The sequence below is a fragment of the Macaca fascicularis genome, chromosome 3 (assembly GCF_037993035.2).
Source record: "Macaca fascicularis isolate 582-1 chromosome 3, T2T-MFA8v1.1".
NCBI classification, from domain to species: Eukaryota; Metazoa; Chordata; class Mammalia; order Primates; family Cercopithecidae; genus Macaca; species Macaca fascicularis.
Genome location: NC_088377.1, coordinates 13,357,784 through 13,377,327, shown reverse-complemented (window position 1 = coordinate 13,377,327; position 19,544 = coordinate 13,357,784). Strand labels below are relative to the sequence as shown.

General features: G+C 39.8%; 1 protein-coding gene and 1 long non-coding RNA gene across 15 annotated transcripts in view; one reads left to right on the top strand and one right to left on the bottom strand.

Annotated features, from left to right (window-relative positions):
- Positions 1–19,544, top strand: part of SON (SON DNA and RNA binding protein) — a 33,651-nt gene that overhangs the window by 2,342 nt on the left and 11,765 nt on the right. For 7 of the 14 annotated variants that reach the window (XR_010585176.1, XR_012432033.1, XR_012432035.1 and 4 more), the window contains exons 2-6: positions 805–971; positions 3,236–9,151; positions 10,924–11,084; positions 13,000–13,146; positions 13,351–13,539. Coding sequence is in view for 9 of the 14 variants with exons in the window: in XM_005548784.4 (XP_005548841.3) it covers positions 805–971; positions 3,236–9,151; positions 10,924–11,084; positions 13,000–13,146; positions 13,351–13,539 (6,580 nt within the window). In the remaining 5 variants the exon portion in view is untranslated. Of the gene's footprint in view, positions 1–804; positions 972–3,235; positions 9,152–10,923; positions 11,085–11,313; positions 12,830–12,999; positions 13,147–13,350; positions 13,540–13,640; positions 14,433–19,544 lie in introns of those variants that run through there. The other 7 variants (XR_012432036.1, XM_074034067.1, XM_074034068.1 and 4 more) reach the window with 5 other exon arrangements.
- On the bottom strand, positions 13,304–18,592 carry LOC135969777 (uncharacterized). The gene is made up of 2 exons (XR_010585177.2): positions 14,526–18,592; positions 13,304–13,471 (listed from the first exon to the last, which is right to left on the bottom strand). It is a non-coding gene; the product is annotated as an uncharacterized lncRNA (long non-coding RNA).

The following is a 19,544-nucleotide window of genomic DNA, read 5'->3' as shown; positions in this document are numbered from 1 at the left end:
ATTTAGCTAAAATTGAAGTTAAAATCAAACTGTTGCTGAAATTATTTGATTTTTCAAAATTTTGCAAAGTCACACGAAAATAGTAGAAATTACTGGGCGAATGACATGTTCTTACCTATTTAAAGATTTCTTTGGCCCTGTGAATGGAAAATGTGTTAAGCCATCTATGCTTTTACTGTTGGTATAAATGCCACTTGTTTTATGTGAGTTTTTTAAACCACGGTTCTTGATAATTGTGTAAAAATTACATAAATTATTTTCCTTTTTAAGTTTAGTGGCATTTCAATAACAATGTAAGCCTGGACAGAGGTTACAGGTTACCCTTTTTATTCAGTGTGCCTGTGGCTAGCTTTTGTGTTCCTTGATACTATTGATGGTGATTGTGATTTATGCACAGGTGTGGCTTTAATGTAGCCATGGTTTCTACCATAATGTTAGGCCTTTTGATTTATGACTGGGCTCTTATTAATTTTTCTCCCCTGAGAGAAATATATGGGCAACCCAAAAGCCTAAAGTTAGATTTCTGAATTTATTTTGTTTAAATAAGAGTGTACTTAGAAACCTGTTTTAAAGAGTTTTTCTTAATTTTCATAGTTCTGAAAACTTTAATTGTATAAGGTGAAATGTCCTAAATATAAGTAGATCCTGTTAAGGATGCATTATTAGTGGTGAATATCTAAAATAGGAAAAAGGTAAAATGTCTGACCATCAGTACAACATATGATTATTGTAATTAATCGGATTACTCTTTTTATTAATGGTATGACAAAATATTAATGAATTTCGATAACTTTTCATGTCAAGTGGAAGGAATGAAGGCCAGCTGAATGGTGAAACAAATACACCCATTGAAGGAAACCAGGCGGGTGATGCAGCTGCCTCTGCCAGGAGTCTACCAAATGAAGAAATAGTGCAGAAGATAGAGGAAGTACTTTCTGGGGTCTTAGATACAGAACTACGATATAAGCCAGGTAAGTTGGAGATAATTAACTGTCTCAAAAATATTCTTTTAAGATTTTTTTGAAATTTGAAGGTTAATACTAGTGTTTGACCTCAGTATTTACGATATTTATTAAATTAAAAACTTCAGGCTGGGTGCAATGGCTCATTCCTGTAATCCCAGCACTTTGGGAGGCTGAGGTGGGTGGATCACCTGAGGTCAGGAGTTCGAGACCAACCTGGCCAACATGGAGAAACCCCATCTCCACTAAAAATACAAAAATTAGCCGGGTGTGGTGGTGGGTGTCTGTAATCCCAGCTACTGGAAGCTGAGGCAGGAGAATCGCATGAACCCAGGAGGCGAAGGTTGCAGTGAGCTGAGATTTTTATTTTTTGAAACTCTGTCTCAAAAAAAAAATTCAGTAAATTTAAGCTTTTTAAAAATTGATTTAATGAAGATTTGCTTGTTTAAATTCTCCATACTTCCACTGAAACACAAACATTGATGTACTTATTTGCTCTGCTGGTAGAATACAATTTTTATCTTTGACTTAGTTTCAGTTTATTTGATTCAATTTCTTAGTATCAGGAATTTGAGCATGCATTTTTATTAAACAGTTGCGTAAAAACATCCATCACACTTAAACTGCAGTGGATGAAGAGGAGTCATTGCTTGAATATTTAGCGTTTTTGGAATTGATTAATCATTGTTTAGAAATGAAGGATTTAGCCACAAAAATAACAGTCATTACCTTGATTTAGTTCTGGAATCAAGTTTGTAGTATGGTTTGTCCTTCTCTTTTTTGGGGGGAACTTTAGCTGTGCTAAAGTAAATAAAGTTCATGACTCTCACAGACTTTAGCTATCCTTAGATTCATGACTCTAACAACCTTGATTGAAGTATAACTTAGCTAACATTTTGTATTATGAAACAATAGAAAATGATTAGTTTTGCTTCAGCCTATGTCAAGTGTTGATTTGTTGATTTATTTTTTTCTGTAGTCTTAATGGCTCAGATTTCTGATGAGCCTTTTTTTGGGATCCCTAAGATTTATCTAATTTGATATTGGCATTAGAGTAAATAAATCTCATTTGGTTGTTAAAGTTGAATACTCCCATCTGTTTAGGGTATGTAAATTCAGACCTTCTTAAGTTATAAATTAAGGACTAAGAATTTCCTCTCTAAAATCAGTATTTTCTAAAATAGAAACATTTAAAAAGTTATTTATTAGTGGTTTTAGAATAGTATTGGGGGAAAATGTTATTTTTATTAGAATGTGACAACATAGGCATAATAAGGTAAAATTTGAGTTCTCTGAATATTTTATATTTGTTGTTCAGATATTTTTATACTCTGTAGAAGCAATCACTAACCTTTGCTGAAAGCTTATTCTGTGCCAGGCATTGTTTGATGTACTTTGCATGTTCTAACTCACTTTATCCTCTAACTCTAGAAGACACAACATGTGTGTCAGTAATTTGGCCAAGACCATTAACCTAGTAGTGATGATTGAGGATTCAAAAGTGGCAGTCTGTTTCAGAGCCAGTGCCATATTGCTTCCTGTGTAAACAAGGGTTACTAATCGCAAAAATTATATTATGTGGGCATTTTTAATAGGAAGGGTAGGAACTAATAACATGAAATATATTCCTTGACGAAAGTAGTTTAAAAGTAATTTTGCTATAATTTGAGAGCTGGAGGAAATAATTATTTTATAGAATTTCGTGAAACATATCTTAATGTAATTCAAAGTAAGTTTTGGTGTTAAACTAATAATTTATTTTTAAACCAGGCATTAGTTGTGGAAAGAAGTATCAGAAAAGTAGCAGTCTCCAGGATGTTTTATGAAAAATAGTTTATTGGGTAACTTTTAATTTAACGTGAGGTGTTATACTATGAGTTTTTTTTTTTTTGGACAGAGTCTTGCTCTGTTGCCCAGGCTGGAGTACAGTGGTGCAATCTCAGCTCACTGCAACCTCCACCTGCTGGGTTCAAGTGATTCTCCCGCCTCAGCCTCCCAAATAGCTGGGACTACAGGTGCATGTCATCATGCCTGGCTAATTTTTGTATTTTCAGTAGAGACAGGGTTTCACCATGCTGGCCAGGCTGGTTTTGAACTCCTGACCTCGTGATTCACCTGCCTCAGCCTCTCAAAGTGCTGACATTACAGGTGTGAGCCACTGCACCTGGCCTGTATTACGGTATTTTAACATGGAATGTAAATATGGGCTTATATAATTTAATCTAACTCTAGTTTGGGGAATGTCTGACAAAATTAATTTCTATTACTTTCAGACTTGAAAGAGGCCTCCAGAAAAAGTAGATGTGTATCTGTACAAACAGATCCTACTGATGAAATTCCCACTAAAAAGTCAAAGAAGCATAAAAAGCATAAAAACAAAAAGAAGAAAAAGAAGAAAGAGAAGGAAAAAAAATACAAAAGACAGCCAGAAGAATCTGAGGCAAAGACGAAATCTCATCATGATGGGAACATAGATTTAGAATCTGATTCCTTTTTAAAGTTTGATTCTGAACCTTCAGCTATGGCGCTGGAGCTTCCTACAAGAGCATTTGGCCTGTCTGAGACCAATGAATCCCCTGCAGTTGTGCTAGAACCTCCTGTAGTATCAGTGGAGGTACCAGAGCCACACATCTTAGAAACTCTGAAGCCAGCTACAAAAACTGCAGAACTGTCAGTTGCATCTACATCAGTAATCTCAGAGCAGTCAGAGCAGTCTGTGGCAGTAACGCCAGAACCATCCATGACAAAGATTCTGGATTCCTTTGCAGCAGCACCAGTGCCTACTACAACAGTGGTGTTGAAGTCATCTGAGCCAGTCGTAACAATGTCAGTGGAGTATCAGATGAAGTCTGTGCTGAAATCTGTGGAGAGCACATCTCCAGAGCCATCCAAGATCATGTTGGTAGAGCCCCCAGTAGCGAAAGTGTTAGAGCCTTCAGAAACCCTTGTGGTATCATCAGAGACACCTACTGAGGTGTACCCTGAGCCAAGCACATCAACAACAATGGATTTTCCAGAGTCATCTGCAATTGAAGCGCTAAGATTGCCAGAGCAGCCTGTAGACGTACCATCGGAGATTGCAGATTCATCCATGACAAGACCGCAGGAGTTGCCGGAGCTGCCTAAGACCACAGCGTTGGAGCTGCAGGAGTCGTCGGTGGCCTCAGCGATGGAGTTGCCGGGGCCACCTGCGACCTCCATGCCGGAGTTGCAGGGGCCCCCTGTGACTCCAGTGCCGGAGTTACCTGGGCCCTCTGCTACCCCGGTGCCAGAGTTGCCAGGGCCCCTTTCTACCCCAGTGCCTGAGTTGCCAGGGCCCCCTGCGACAGCAGTGCCTGAGTTGCCAGGGCCCTCTGTGACACCAGTGCCACAGTTGTCGCAGGAATTGCCAGGGCTTCCAGCACCATCCATGGGGTTGGAGCCACCACAGGAGGTACCAGAGCCACCTGTGATGGCACAGGAGTTGCCAGGGCTGCCTTTGGTGACAGCAGCAGTAGAGTTGCCAGAGCAGCCTGCGGTAACAGTAGCAATGGAGTTGACCGAACAACCTGTGACGACGACAGAGTTGGAGCAGCCTGTGGGGATGACAACGGTGGAACATCCTGGGCATCCTGAGGTGACAACGGCAACAGGGTTGCTGGGGCAGCCTGAGGCAACGATGGTGCTGGAGTTGCCAGGACAGCCAGTGGCAACAACAGCGCTGGAGTTGCCGGGGCAGCCTTCGGTGACTGGGGTGCCAGAGTTGCCAGGGCTGCCTTCGGCAACTAGGGCACTGGAGTTGTCGGGGCAGCCTGTGGCAACTGGGGCACTAGAGTTGCCTGGGCCGCTCATGGCAGCTGGGGCACTGGAGTTCTCGGGGCAGTCTGGGGCAGCTGGAGCACTGGAGCTTTTGGGGCAGCCTCTGGCAACAGGGGTGCTGGAGTTGCCAGGGCAGCCTGGGGCGCCAGAGTTGCCTGGGCAGCCTGTGGCAACTGTGGCGCTGGAGATCTCTGTTCAGTCTGTGGTGACAACATCGGAGCTGTCAACGATGACCGTGTCGCAGTCCCTGGAGGTGCCCTCGACGACAGCGCTGGAATCCTATAATACGGTAGCACAGGAGCTGCCTACTACATTAGTGGGGGAGACTTCTGTAACAGTAGGAGTGGATCCCTTGATGGCCCCAGAATCCCATATATTAGCTTCTAACACCATGGAGACCCATATATTAGCATCCAACACCATGGACTCCCAAATGCTAGCGTCCAACACCATGGACTCCCAGATGCTAGCATCCAACACCATGGACTCCCAGATGTTAGCGTCTAGCACCATGGACTCCCAGATGTTAGCAACCAGTACCATGGACTCCCAAATGTTAGCAACTAGCTCCATGGACTCCCAGATGTTAGCAACTAGCACTATGGACTCCCAGATGTTAGCAACCAGTTCCATGGACTCCCAGATGTTAGCAACCAGCTCCATGGACTCCCAGATGTTAGCAACCAGCTCCATGGACTCCCAGATGTTAGCAACCAGCTCCATGGACTCCCAGATGTTAGCAACCAGCACCATGGATTCTCAGATGTTAGCAACCAGCACCATGGACTCCCAGATGTTAGCAACTAGCTCAATGGATTCCCAGATGTTAGCATCTGGCACTATGGACTCTCAAATGTTAGCTTCTGGCACCATGGATGCTCAGATGTTAGCGTCTGGTACCATGGATGCCCAGATGTTAGCATCTAGTACCCAAGATTCTGCTATGTTGGGTTCAAAATCTCCTGATCCCTATAGGTTAGCTCAGGATCCTTACAGGTTAGCTCAGGATCCCTATAGGTTGGGCCATGACCCCTATAGATTAGGTCATGATGCTTACAGGTTAGGACAGGACCCTTATAGATTAGGCCATGATCCCTACAGACTAACTCCTGATCCCTATAGGATGTCACCTAGACCCTATAGGATAGCACCCAGGTCCTATAGAATAGCACCCAGGCCATATAGGTTAGCACCTAGACCCCTGATGTTAGCATCTAGACGTTCTATGATGATGTCCTATGCTGCAGAACGTTCCATGATGTCATCTTACGAACGCTCTATGATGTCTTATGAGCGGTCTATGATGTCCCCTATGGCTGAGCGCTCTATGATGTCAGCCTACGAGCGCTCTATGATGTCAGCCTATGAGCGCTCTATGATGTCCCCTATGGCTGAGCGCTCTATGATGTCAGCTTATGAACGCTCTATGATGTCAGCTTATGAACGCTCCATGATGTCCCCAATGGCTGATCGATCTATGATGTCCATGGGTGCCGACCGGTCTATGATGTCGTCATACTCTGCTGCTGACCGGTCTATGATGTCATCGTACTCTGCAGCTGACCGATCTATGATGTCATCTTATACTGCTGATCGTTCAATGATGTCTATGGCTGCTGATTCTTACACCGATTCTTACACTGACACATATACAGAGGCATATATGGTGCCACCTTTGCCTCCTGAAGAGCCCCCAACAATGCCACCGTTGCCACCTGAGGAGCCACCAATGACACCACCGTTGCCTCCTGAGGAACCACCAGAGGGTCCAGCATTGCCCACTGAGCAGTCAGCATTAACAGCTGAAAATACGTGGCCTGCAGAGGTGCCATCATTACCTTCTGAAGAGTCTGTATCGCAGCCTGAGCCTCCTGTGAGTCAAAGTGAGATTTCAGAGCCTTCAGCAGTGCCTACTGATTATTCAATGTCAGCATCAGATCCCTCAGTTTTAGTATCAGAGGCTACTGTGACTGTTCCAGAACCACCGCCAGAGCCAGAATCTTCAATTACATCAACACCTGTAGAGTCTGCGGTAGTAGCAGAAGAACATGAAGTTGTTCCAGAGAGACCAGTGACTTGTATGGTGTCTGAAACTCCCACAGTGTCAGCTGAACCAACTGTGGTAGCATCAGAGCCTCCTGTTTTGTCAGAGACAGCAGAAACATTTGAATCCATGAGAGCCTCAGGATATGTTGCCTCAGAGGTATCTACATCCTTGTTGGAGCCAGCAGTAACTACTCCAGTGCTGGCAGAGAGCATTCTGGAGCCTCCAGACATGGCTGTCCCAGAGTCTTCGGCTATGGCTGTCCTGGAGTCTTCGGCTGTGACCGTCCTGGAGTCTTCAACTGTGACCGTCCTGGAGTCTTCGACTGTGACTGTCCTGGAGCCTTCGGTTGTGACTGTCCCGGAGCCTCCTGTTGTGGCTGAGCCAGACTATATTACCATTCCTGTGCCAGTTGTTTCTGTGCTGGAGCCTTCTGTGCCTGTCTTGGAACCAGCGGTGTCAGTCCTTCAACCTTCTATGATTGTTTCAGAACCATCTGTTTCTGTCCAGGAGTCTACTGTGACAGTTTCAGAGCCTGCTGTCACTGTCTCAGAGCAGACTCAAGTAATACCAACTGAGGTGGCTATAGAGTCCACACCAATGATACTGGAATCTAGTATCATGTCATCACATGTTATGAAAGGAATTAATCTACCCTCTGGTGATCAAAATCTTGCTCCAGAGATTGGCATGCCGGAGATTCCTTTGCATTCAGGTGAAGAGCCACATGCTGAGGTACACCTGAAAAGTGACTCTTATGAAAGTGAACATGGTATAAATATAGACCTTAATATAAATAATCATTTAATTGCTAAAGAAATGGAACATAATACAGTGTGTGCTGCTAGTACTAGTCCTGTTGGGGAAATTGGTGAAGAGAAAATTTTGCCCACCAGTGAGACTAAACAGTGCACAGTATTGGATAACTACCCTGGTGTTAGTGAAGCTGATGCAGGAGAAACTCTATCTTCTACTGGTTCTCTTGCTCTGGAACCTGATGCAACAGGAACTAGTAAGGGTATTGAATTTATCACAACATCTACTCTCAGTTCAGTTAATAAATATGATATTGATGTATCTTTAACTACTCAAGATACTGAACATGACATGGTAATTTCTACCAGTCCTAGTGGTGGTAGTGAAGCTGACATTGAAGGGCCTTTGCCTGCTAAAGATATTCATCTTGATTTACCATCTAATAATAACCTTGTTAGTAAGGATACAGAAGAACCATTACCTGTAAAAGAGAGTGACCAGACGTTAGCAGCTCTGCTCAGCCCTAAAGAAAGTAGTGGAGGAGAAAAAGAAGTACCTCCCCCTCCTAAAGAGACACTGTCTGATTCAGGATTTTCTGCCAATATTGAGGATATTAATGAAGCAGATTTAGTGAGACCATTACTTCCTAAGGACATGGAACGTCTTACAAGCCTTAGAGCTGGCATTGAAGGACCTTTACTTGCAAGTGATGTTGGACGTGACAAATCTGCTGCCAGCCCGGTTGTAAGTAGTATGCCAGAAAGAGCTTCAGAGTCGTCTTCAGAGGAAAAAGATGATTATGAAATTTTTGTAAAAGTTAAGGACACTCATGAAAAAAGCAAGAAAAATAAGAACCGTGATAAGGGTGAGAAAGAGAAGAAAAGAGACTCTTCATTAAGATCTCGAAGTAAGCGTTCCAAGTCTTCTGAACACAAATCACGCAAGCGTACCAGTGAATCTCGTTCTCGGGCAAGGAAGAGATCATCTAAGTCCAAGTCTCATCGCTCTCAAACACGTTCACGGTCACGTTCAAGACGCAGGAGGAGGAGCAGCAGATCAAGATCAAAGTCTAGAGGAAGACGATCTGTATCAAAAGAGAAGCGCAAAAGATCTCCAAAGCACAGATCCAAGTCTAGGGAAAGGAAAAGAAAAAGATCAAGCTCCAGGGATAACCGAAAGACAGTTAGAGCTCGAAGTCGAACCCCAAGTCGCCGGAGTCGGAGTCATACTCCAAGTCGTCGACGAAGGTCTAGATCTGTGGGTAGGAGAAGGAGCTTTAGCATTTCCCCAAGCCGCCGGAGCCGCACCCCAAGCCGCCGCAGCCGTACCCCCAGCCGCCGGAGCCGCACCCCCAGCCGTCGAAGCCGTACCCCCAGCCGCCGGAGCCGCACCCCCAGTCGTCGGAGCCGCACCCCAAGCCGCCGGAGAAGATCGAGGTCTGTGGTAAGACGACGAAGCTTCAGTATCTCACCAGTCAGATTAAGGCGATCAAGAACACCCTTGAGAAGAAGGTTTAGCAGATCTCCCATCCGTCGTAAAAGATCCAGGTCTTCTGAACGAGGCAGATCACCCAAACGTCTGACAGATTTGGGTGAGTCATTTTAAAATTTAATGGGATGGTGGTAGAAAATGTTTTAAACCTTAATTTTTTCTGATCTTGAGTCAAGTGAAATATTTACTTACTGGTTTAGGATCAATGTTTCTGTCTTTAAGTTTTTATGATTAAATGGTACTGTATTTAGGAAGTACTGGGATCAGTGTATTGAAATTAGAGTTAAAAAGTCCTGTGTCGGAGTATAGTAGAATCAAGGTGTTTCCATACTTGAATGTTTTATTTTGTTTCAGTTATCTTGCCATAGCTAAAAATGGAAAGCAGAAGCAGATGTAGAACTCTAGCTAAATTAAAAACAAGCTAAGTATATGCTCAGATTGTTATTTTATGTGTTCTAACATACATCCTTGCAAATAAGCCTAAAATTACAATGTTCCTTTTTAAATAAGTTAACATATCTTAAAATGGCAGTATAGGACTGTTAAATGTTAGTGAAGGTAATTCCGATTGGTATAGTTGGTAATGGAAGTGAGTAGGGAATTTTGCATGTGGGGGTTATTTAACTGGGTAGGTGATACTAGCTAAATAAAGTTAAATATTTTAGATCAGAGTGATTTTTTAATAACCCGTTCTGCTTTACTTTAAAAATAACTGCTCTAATTTCCCCTGATTTTAAGTAGTGTACAGAGGTGATTAAAACTTGATTGATATGCATGATTACCTACAATATGTATGGATGATTTATCCTTATCCCAGTATACTGGACATTTCTAGGCCATAATTGACTAAAGAAAAAGAGGTTAAGAGTAAAAAGGGAGAATCTGCATTCAGTTCAACAGAAGTTTTCTGAGTTCTTTTTTATTCACAGCAGAGGAACAGGATGTAATTCCTCAAGTGATTACAAGTTGGTGGAGGAGATATGGGTAAAATGCATATATGTCTCTCTTACCAAATAGTAACACTAAGAAAGAACAGAATGTAATTGCTATAATACTGATAGAGGTGAGGTACTTTAGGAATGCAATGGGAAAAGGAATGTTAATTCTGACTTAATGACAACTTGTTGGATGAGGTGGCACTTACGCTGGGCGCGGTGGCTCATGCCTGTAATCCCAGCACTTTGGGAGGCTGAGGCGGGTGGATCATCTGAGGTCAGGAGTTCGAGACCAGCCTGGCCAACATGGAGAAACCCCGTCTCTACTAAAAATACAAAAAATTAGCCGGGTATGGTGGCACACGCCTGTAGTGCCAGCTACTCGGGAGGCTGAGGCAGGAAAATCGCTTGAACCCGGGAGGTGGAGGTTGCAGTGAGCCAAGGTGGCGCCACTGTACTGCAGCCTGGGCAACAGAGTGAGACTGTCTCAAAAAAAAAAAAAAAAAAAAAAGAGGCACTTTAACTGGGGCTCAAAGAGTGATTTAAGGTGTCAGATTAGAAAGAGAGTAGGGTCGTGATAATTTTGTGAAATAAAATTGGCTTTGGCAGGTTTATATCTTAGAGTATGTGTAGTAGGGTGATCATTATAGTTGTGTAGTAACGTATTGTAATATTCAAATGGGAAACTCAATATGTGGACTCAATTCTTTGAATGAGGCCACTGCTTAAAAACTTTGAGCCAGTGGTTTGATCACAGGTATAATAGAGCAGAATATTGATGCCTACAGTTTTTTCCTTTTTTTTTTCTTTTTTATTAGATACCCAAGTTCTTCAATGGATCTAGGATGCCTTTAGTTTTGTTAGTATGTTAGACTTTTGGTGATACAAAATGTACAGCCTTTTAGGAAAACTGCAGCTTGTATTTTTCTTCTTACAGATAAGGCTCAATTACTTGAAATAGCCAAAGCTAATGCAGCTGCCATGTGTGCTAAGGCTGGTGTCCCTTTACCGCCAAACCTAAAGCCTGCACCTCCACCTACTATAGAAGAGAAAGTTGCTAAAAAGTCAGGAGGAGCTACTATAGAAGAACTAACTGAGGTAAGCTAGACAGAATTTGTTTTCATTCTTAAATGGATTATTCCAGTGATGTTGACTCTGGAGCGTGCCAAAACCCGAATTGTGGGCAGAACTGATAATGGCTGGCACCGAGTGGCCAAAACCCGAAATACAGATGTGGCAGCGGCAGAAGCTCTGTTTAGCAGGCCATTATCCGGGATGGCTAAGCTCCGCTAGCTAAAAGTTACTTCCCATTACTTTTGCTTTCCAGTTTTAGAAGCCAAACTGACTGAGGAGTGGGACGGTTCGTTTGAATGGAGGAGGTGTTGAGTGAGCAACACGCAGAAGCTCGCCTACAGTTTCGTTTCCATTCACGACGCGTTCACTGATCGCCACGAGTATACTGCATATACGCAAAGACACAGACAATCTTCAGAAATGATCTTTTGCCACCGGAGCTTGGAAATTAATAAGAATAGCTGGCCATTGCCTGAAAGGAACTTCTTTCGCATCAACATTTCGGGTTTTGGCTGTTTGGTACCAGCCATTGGCGATAATGGCCGGCCATTATCAGTTCTTCCTGCGGTTCGGGTTTTGGCAGTAACATATATATTTTAAACACACTTATTTTTGTTTTTAAAAGTTTGATCTTTTCAATTGAGGCTTTTTTGGGGCTTTGTTTTACTACTATTTTTTTGGTGTGGGTGGGAGGGGGGAGATGCTAAAATATTGCTGCTAGGATCCAGAAATACCACACTGTTTCATATATTGGAACTTGTTATTGGCTAGCCTTATGCCAGCCTGCCACTGTCAATATATTCTGTTCCCCTTGATTACAAGCTTAATATACTCTTGTGTTTTTGGCGAAATGAGCTTTTTATCCTATTGTAATATTTTCAATTGATAATAGATGTCATTAAATCTACTGCTTGTATAGAGACAGGTCTACCCAAATTTACTCTTGACCTTTTTATAAAGCCAGGTAATGGAGTCTGTTCCTTTGCATCTCAGGAAGGAATTGACTTTGCTTTATGTATCAGACCTCATCAATTGCACCCTCTCCATCATGCCTTATTTTCCTAAGTTCTCCTCAACCCACAAAACATTTATGGAGAGACATGTTGCTATCTAATCCTGTTGCAAATGTTTCAGATCTTTTGTTTTGCCACACATTTGGGAAAATGTAAAGCTTCTGAATCTGTTTCCTCACTTAGATTTATTACAATATGAATTACAACTTTTTTTAAAAAAAGTTGAGGACCTTGTAAACGCTTCTATTGCTTGTTTACCTAATCCAAGCTCCTTATCCAAAATGCTATGGACAGTTAATATTTTGCTGTTTTTGGCCCCATCTTCAGCCTTCTTGTCCCAAGTTTCTTCTCACCTTTTTACCACCACCTGAGTAGGATGACTTTTCCTTTCCTTACCAGTCTTTGTTCTTCACTATGAAAATCTGGCTTAGAACTCTTCAAGGAATATTCCTTGATTCTCTAACTCTGCCTGACTCTATTCTCTCTCAAGCCTTTGTTCTTTTAGCACTTATGTACTCAGTTTGTATTATATCAGTTTGCACTTGTTAATTGTGTTGCTCTGTAAAAGTGTTCAATTATTTCATGTATATGTATTCCTTCTCTTGTACTAGATTGTAAGCTCCTTGAGAGCAGGGACCATGTCTTCTACTTCTTCTTCTTCTTCTTTTTTTTTTTTTTTTGTATTCCCCAGACAGTGCCCAGTACAGTGCGCTCTCTGCACATAGTAGGTGCTCAATAAATGTTGTTGACTGACCAGCCAGAGTGTGTTTAAATATTAGTTAATATGCCAAGTTATGTTTATCTATAACCTATCATGAATCTTGTTTTAACTTTGGAAAGTTGCTTTTATGTGGTTTTGATTCTAAGAAATTACATGTTGTACATAAAGCGTAAGATTTATCTTTTGTTTGTTTTTACTTTTAAAGAAATGTAAACAGATCGCACAGAGTAAAGAAGATGATGATGTAATAGTGAATAAACCTCATGTTTCGGATGAAGAGGAAGAAGAACCTCCTTTTTATCATCATCCCTTTAAACTCAGTGAACCCAAACCTATTTTTTTCAATCTGAATGTGAGTATTAGTGCTTATGGATTGGTAAAACAGTGTAACTTGTGGAACTATTTAAATAAAACCCAAATCGAATTTAGTTTATTAATTTTTGTTTTAAATACTGTGAGAAATAATGTACAGTATCATTTCCTTCAGATGTCGAAAATCTCAGAAACCATTTAATGCAGATATTGAGCTTTAATTAAGAAACACTTTATTTTTTAGATTGCTGCAGCAAAACCAACTCCACCAAAAAGCCAGGTAACATTAACAAAAGAATTCCCTGTATCATCTGGATCTCAACATCGGAAAAAAGAAGCGGATAGTGTTTATGGAGAATGGGTTCCTGTAGAGAAAAATGGTGAAGAAAACAAAGATGATGATAATGTTTTCAGCAGCAATTTGCCCTCAGAGGTAAGTAGGAGGAATATTATGTATTTTTCCTTTTTTATACCTGAATCTGCCATTTCATTGTTATTTTATATCTGATTTGGATTCTGTTTCACTCTTCTTAGGGCCGGGTTAAACGGCAGGGCCGGGTTAGACGACAGATGAAACAACCCGCAGCTTCTCATTTGACAGTAACTCGATGCAATTCACTTTGTGGAACCAAGCCACAAAGTGAAAAGCATCGAATTGCAGAGAACAGTGTTATCACATCCCTACCCAACATTGGGCCCTCCCTGCACTTGTGGGAAGGTAGTCCAAGGTACAACTATTTAGCTTCCCGATTTGCTTCAAGGCTCTATAGCTCTAGATTTTGGTGGTAGCAAATTTATCGGGTGGAGGGATTGAGCGGAGAGGGGCAGATCCTCAGGTTCAACACAAGAACTGGATTGGAAAAGGTCATTGTAGGCTGATGTGAGCATCTTGGGTACATAGCCCATTGCCCTTAATGATGGTTTCTAACTGTTTCTCTGGGGTGTTTGTCAGATAGCCTTTAGTTTTAATTATTTTTCCTTCCCTTTGCTACCTTGGCCCTTTTAAATTCTTGTGTTTAACCTAATGCTCAGCCTTGGTACTCCATTCCCTTCTCCTTCCCCCCTTTGCTACTATTAAAAGTCGGAGAAGTGGAATTCACACGTTGAAATTTCCACGGGGCTATAGTTGTATCTTAATAATGCCAAGTGTCAAAACAACCCCATTAAAATGCCGCCTGATTAAATAATGTGCTGCTAAATATAGTGCACATGAAAACAGCAAGACTGTATATATATGTAAATATATATATATATCTGTATCTTTGTATGTATCTCTGTATCTGTACCTTTGCTGTATCTTTTAATAAACAGTTTACTTTTATTTAACTTGTTGTGCAAAATCACGCTTGGGGGATCTGGGAGGGTGGAGTTTTAATAGGGGGGTGGGAGTTTTAAATACTACAGATTAGTTGTCATCACCTCTTGCCCTTGGTTTCCAAAGCCCAGACTTTTGCCAAGGACTGGACTAGGTATCTGATGCCCATCTGGACATTTTTCTTGCAGTTCTTGCATATGTAGGTCAGAGACACCTGTACTCTTCACGGCAGGTTCCCTTCCTTGGCTTGGCCGTATCATCATCTTCCAGTAAACACCTCCAATTCAACAAATAAAACCTGTTTATAAAATCAGACCGTGAACAGAACCCAAATCAGAAACTTTTTGATAGCAGTACTTTTTTCCCCACGCTATTCACAGGTGACATTTTCACTTTTTTTTGTTTGACCTGCAGCATTTTGAGAACAAGTTCTATAGAGTGAAGCTGGACATGATAACTAGCCAGTGCAACTTACAGTTACTGGTGATAATCTGTATTCCCATGGGATTCAACAAGTGAAGCAAGTTATGCCATCACCAGTTAAGAGAGAGAGAGAGTTGGTTTGGATATTTTAGTGAGACCATCAGGCTACCTGCATATCTCAAGAGAGAAAGGTTAACTGACATTTGCAGCTGACATAATCTTCTTGTAGCTGAATATAAACCATGATAAGAGGGTTGAACAGACTTACTTAGAAATCCTAATATGTATGCTTTTAGTAATTTCCTGCAGATTAAGCATTTAAAAAAGAGGAAAAAAAATAGGTAAGGAGAGAGTTTGTATGACATATATTTTCCAGTGAAGTGAAGATTTAACAAATATTGCAGAATTCCAAGGGATCTTCCTGAGAAGATAAGTGAGCATAACTGTTTTGAATTTCTTCAGTTCAATCATGGGGAAAGTGCTTAGTAACTCCTGATGCTTACACTTTTTTGAGAGAGAGAGAGAGAGAGTGTGTGTGTGTGTATGTATGTGTATTTGAAATTTAGTACTTAGCCATTTTCAATCTCAACACTGTGGTGCCTTAGCCTTGTTTGTCATCAAAAGTAGTCAGATTTTAAAGGTTGAGGAGAATTATTCTTAAATCTGGTGGGAAAAGTTGATAGAGAAAGGTACTCAAATAATGGTGACATTATTATTTTTTGTTAAAAAAATTTTTTTTCTTACCAAAGAAGAATCCTAGAAGGTAAAATTATTTTACAATTCTTTTCAAAGGGCTAAATGAATAAAGCAGATGATGTCTCTTTTGGGACAATATATGTAACTATTTGATATAAAACCTCTTTAAGCTACTTACAAGATTAGACTGAAAAGAACATACAGATTAATTCTAAAGAGAAGAATCCCAAAATACTGGGGCAAAGAGACAGGATTGCCTTTTGCTTTCATATCTGCACTTTTACCTGGCAATAATGTTAAAACATGTAGAGGAAATAGTCACAATTTAAAATGTTTAGTTGTGGTTATTTAGCTACCATCTAAATATACTATATTGTATATATAGAAGGTAAAAGTAATGAATTTATTATTTATACAGTTAGTGTTATATATACCAATGTTGTGAAATACTTTTGGTAACATTTTATGGGAGCATTAACCCTTTTGATTCCTTGTTAGAGTTTGAAATAAAGGCTTCTAGAGTAAAAGGAGATAGTTCTTTTAAATGGTCAACCTTTGAAATGAATAGTAATTTTTATCTATGCCTTTTTCATTTTAATAAATATAAATGGAGTTTGTGGTTCTTTGTTCTTGAGCATAAAACATTTAGGCAAAGATCACAGATTTTATCTCCATAAGAGGGCTGAATTAGCTTTGCTATAATCCCTAATCCCACCAATTGTCTTGCATATGAATGCTCTTTGACATGAGTATGAATGGATAGACATTGTGGATGAAGCAGCATAAATCCATTTCTTATGGAAAAACAACTCATCAGACTGTGTGCGGTACTGCCATAGCATCGTCTTCATACTCAGAAACCAGCCAGCATCATCCTCAGTAAGGAGTGACTACAGAACTTTGACTGTATTTGTGTGAATTTGATTTATAAACAATGAAATAAAAAAGTTGGAAAACTAATATTTTAAAAATAGTCCTCAGGGGCATTAATTCTTGGTAATAAAGTTAGCAGAGGTTTATTGAGTAGAAGATTAGGATGTAATCTTTGACATAAGTGCAGTAATAACTCTGCTCAACCATTACCATGGATTTAGTACCAATCAAATGTTTTAGGGGTCCAGAGGTAGTATTGTTAAGGTCTAGTGAATGCTTAGATGTTAAGATCATCTTTATCTTAAGCAGTTTGCTGGTTTGTATTACCAAATCATATTTCCACATCCCAATGGAATTAAATTTTTTTAAAATTTATAAGCTCTAAATGTATAGGAAAACTTGGAGTAAAATGAAAATTTTAATTGGAAATTAAACACATAGGTTCTGGCACTGCTAGAATGTGTAATATACAGCCTTGTTACTAATTCTTTTCTTCCTAGATTCTCTTATGTGGTTAACGCTGAATTTCTCTGAACCATTTAGTAGGTTATCTATTTGTTTTCCCCTTGTACTTCATTTAGTCTATTATACACTAGATAATTTTGTATGATACAATAAAAAGATTTGTAATTCACTTTTTAAAGCCAACCAAACACATAATGGGGACCTTCTGTGGCTTTAATTTTTATAGTTGTCATTTTGCTCTTGTATGCATGAACGTCTTTATATTTTAATATTTGCTAAATATTCTAAAATCATGTTTTATATACAGGCCAGATGCTTTTCTTTAGGTCTATTTTCTTATAGTTTGCCTTTTATGCCTGCTTTTAAGGTATCTGTGATTACCAATAATGGAAAATAATTTTCTGGTTATAGGTATTTTCCTTATCTGACTCACCCCATCCTAACAATTATCTTTAGCTCTTTTATATCCTTTCACTGATACTCTAAGAAGTCTCTTAAGATACTTGTTCTTTTTATGTCAACAGTTGTGTTAACAAAAGGAGTAAATTGATTTAGAAGAATTTCCTAAATGAGAAATAAAAATGTAAAAGGCCCTTACATGTATAATATAGATCATGAAATGCATGTTATATGGTGCCAACTGCATTATATAATTTCATTATTCCTCAGACACCTTTGTGGGTTTTATAAGTAGTAGTTGTCTGCTTTGTTGCTGAGGGAGAAAGAGTGAAGAATTTGGGCAGTTTTTATTAATCTGAGAATTGTAATTCGGGACACTTTTTATGTAAATTTCACCTTTTAGAGCAAAGGTGAAAGGTCAGTAAACATTTCCCCCATTATTAGAATATTACTACAGAATTATTTTTCTACATTAGGTAACGTGCTAGTCTATAGTGTATTGGTAAAAACTAAGGCTTGTTGATGACAACTTGATAATTGTATTCTACAGATTAAAGATTCTTTTTCCCAGTTTTTGGAAGGGCCTTTTACCATAATTTTGGTGCCTTTCTTACATTTCCAGTTTCTGAATATTAAAGGATAGTTAAGATTCTAAAGCTCTGTTGTCCAATATAGCAGTTACCAGCCACTGAAAAATCAGGTTTTTAATCACACTAGTTACACTTCAAGTGCTCAGTAGTGATCACTGCAGGAAGTTGTACTGGGCAATGCTGCTCTAAAGGGTAGCTGTGCTATTATGAGTGTTTCAATACTGATAAGTAACATCGGGTCTGACCCTTAAAAATTGCTGCTTTGGGGATTGTATTGGCTTTTTATGCCTTATTGTATAACTTGTGTTACCTTGAACGGCTGGAAACAGGCTTTTTGATGTAAACTTTAGAGGATCCTTACGAGGTTAAGATAATCTTCATTTATTCTACTTTGAGTGTGTTTTCGCATTTAAAAATAAAAATATGGCCAGGTGCAGTGGCTCACGCCTATAATCCCAGAACTTTGGGAGGCCATGGTGGGCGGATCACTTGAGGTCAGGAGTTCGAGACCAGCCTGACCATCATGGAGAAACCCCGTCTCTCCTAAAAATACAAAATTAGCAGGGGTTGGTGGCGTGTGCCTGTAATCCCAGCTACTCAGGAGGCTGAGGCAGGAGAATCACTTGAACCCAGGAGGCGGGAGGTTACAGTGAGCCAAGATTGTGCCGTTGCACTCCAGCCTGGGCAACAAGAGCGAAACTCCATCTCAAAAAAAAAAAAAAAAATATATATATATATATATATATATATATGAAACTAATAGTCAAATTACTATTTGGTAATACATTTTTGACATGAACTTGCAGCTCCCTTGGTAAGTCTGTTGAAGAATAAATGTTTTACTACCTCAGGAAAAACATAGTTGTAATTTTATTTAAATATCAAGGTTGCTATAGTAAAATTTCTTTGAGTCTGTTGAAGAATAAATGTTTTACTACCTCAGGAAAAACATAGTTGTAATTTTATTTAAATATCAAGGTTGCTATAGTAAAATTCCTTTCAGAGTCATATGAATTTAATATGAAACACTAAGATTTGAAGAGTTCCATTCTGGGGATAAATGGTGAGGCATTTAGGTTACCTGTTTAATAAGGGCTAAGAGAGAAAAATATTCACGGTATAATAGTTTGCTTTCTACTTGGAAAGAATTAGTTTTATTCTAGAAGTTATATTTTAGAGCCATCTGAATAGATTCGTGGCTAATTTATAGTTAGAAATTAGGGATCAGGAGTTGGGATAGTGGGTAGACACATTTTCCCCAGTATCCTCTCAGATTTTAGCGTTTTTAGCATAAAAGCCTATTATTTATGTCTAAGCACACTTTAACACTTAGATTTATAGAGACTGCTAGGAAAAGCAAAGTAAGTGTGACAAGGTTAATGAGACAGTACTTGTCTCATGGTGTGCCTTCAAAAATTACCTTGATAATCCTAGCTGACAAAACATCTTAAGGTAGGCCTAGGGGGACGTGAATTTTCACCTGAAATATCTGCATTCTCATGTAAAGTCCCAAGAATCAAACAGACTTAACAAGTAAAAGACGAACATACTAAGTTTCTTAGTGTTTCAGTCTCACTTTGCTTAGATTAATATTTCTAATAGGTCTTAGAAATATTCTAATTTGTGTGATGATTTACTTAAATCGACTTAGCGAAATTATAGTTGAGATTCAATTTG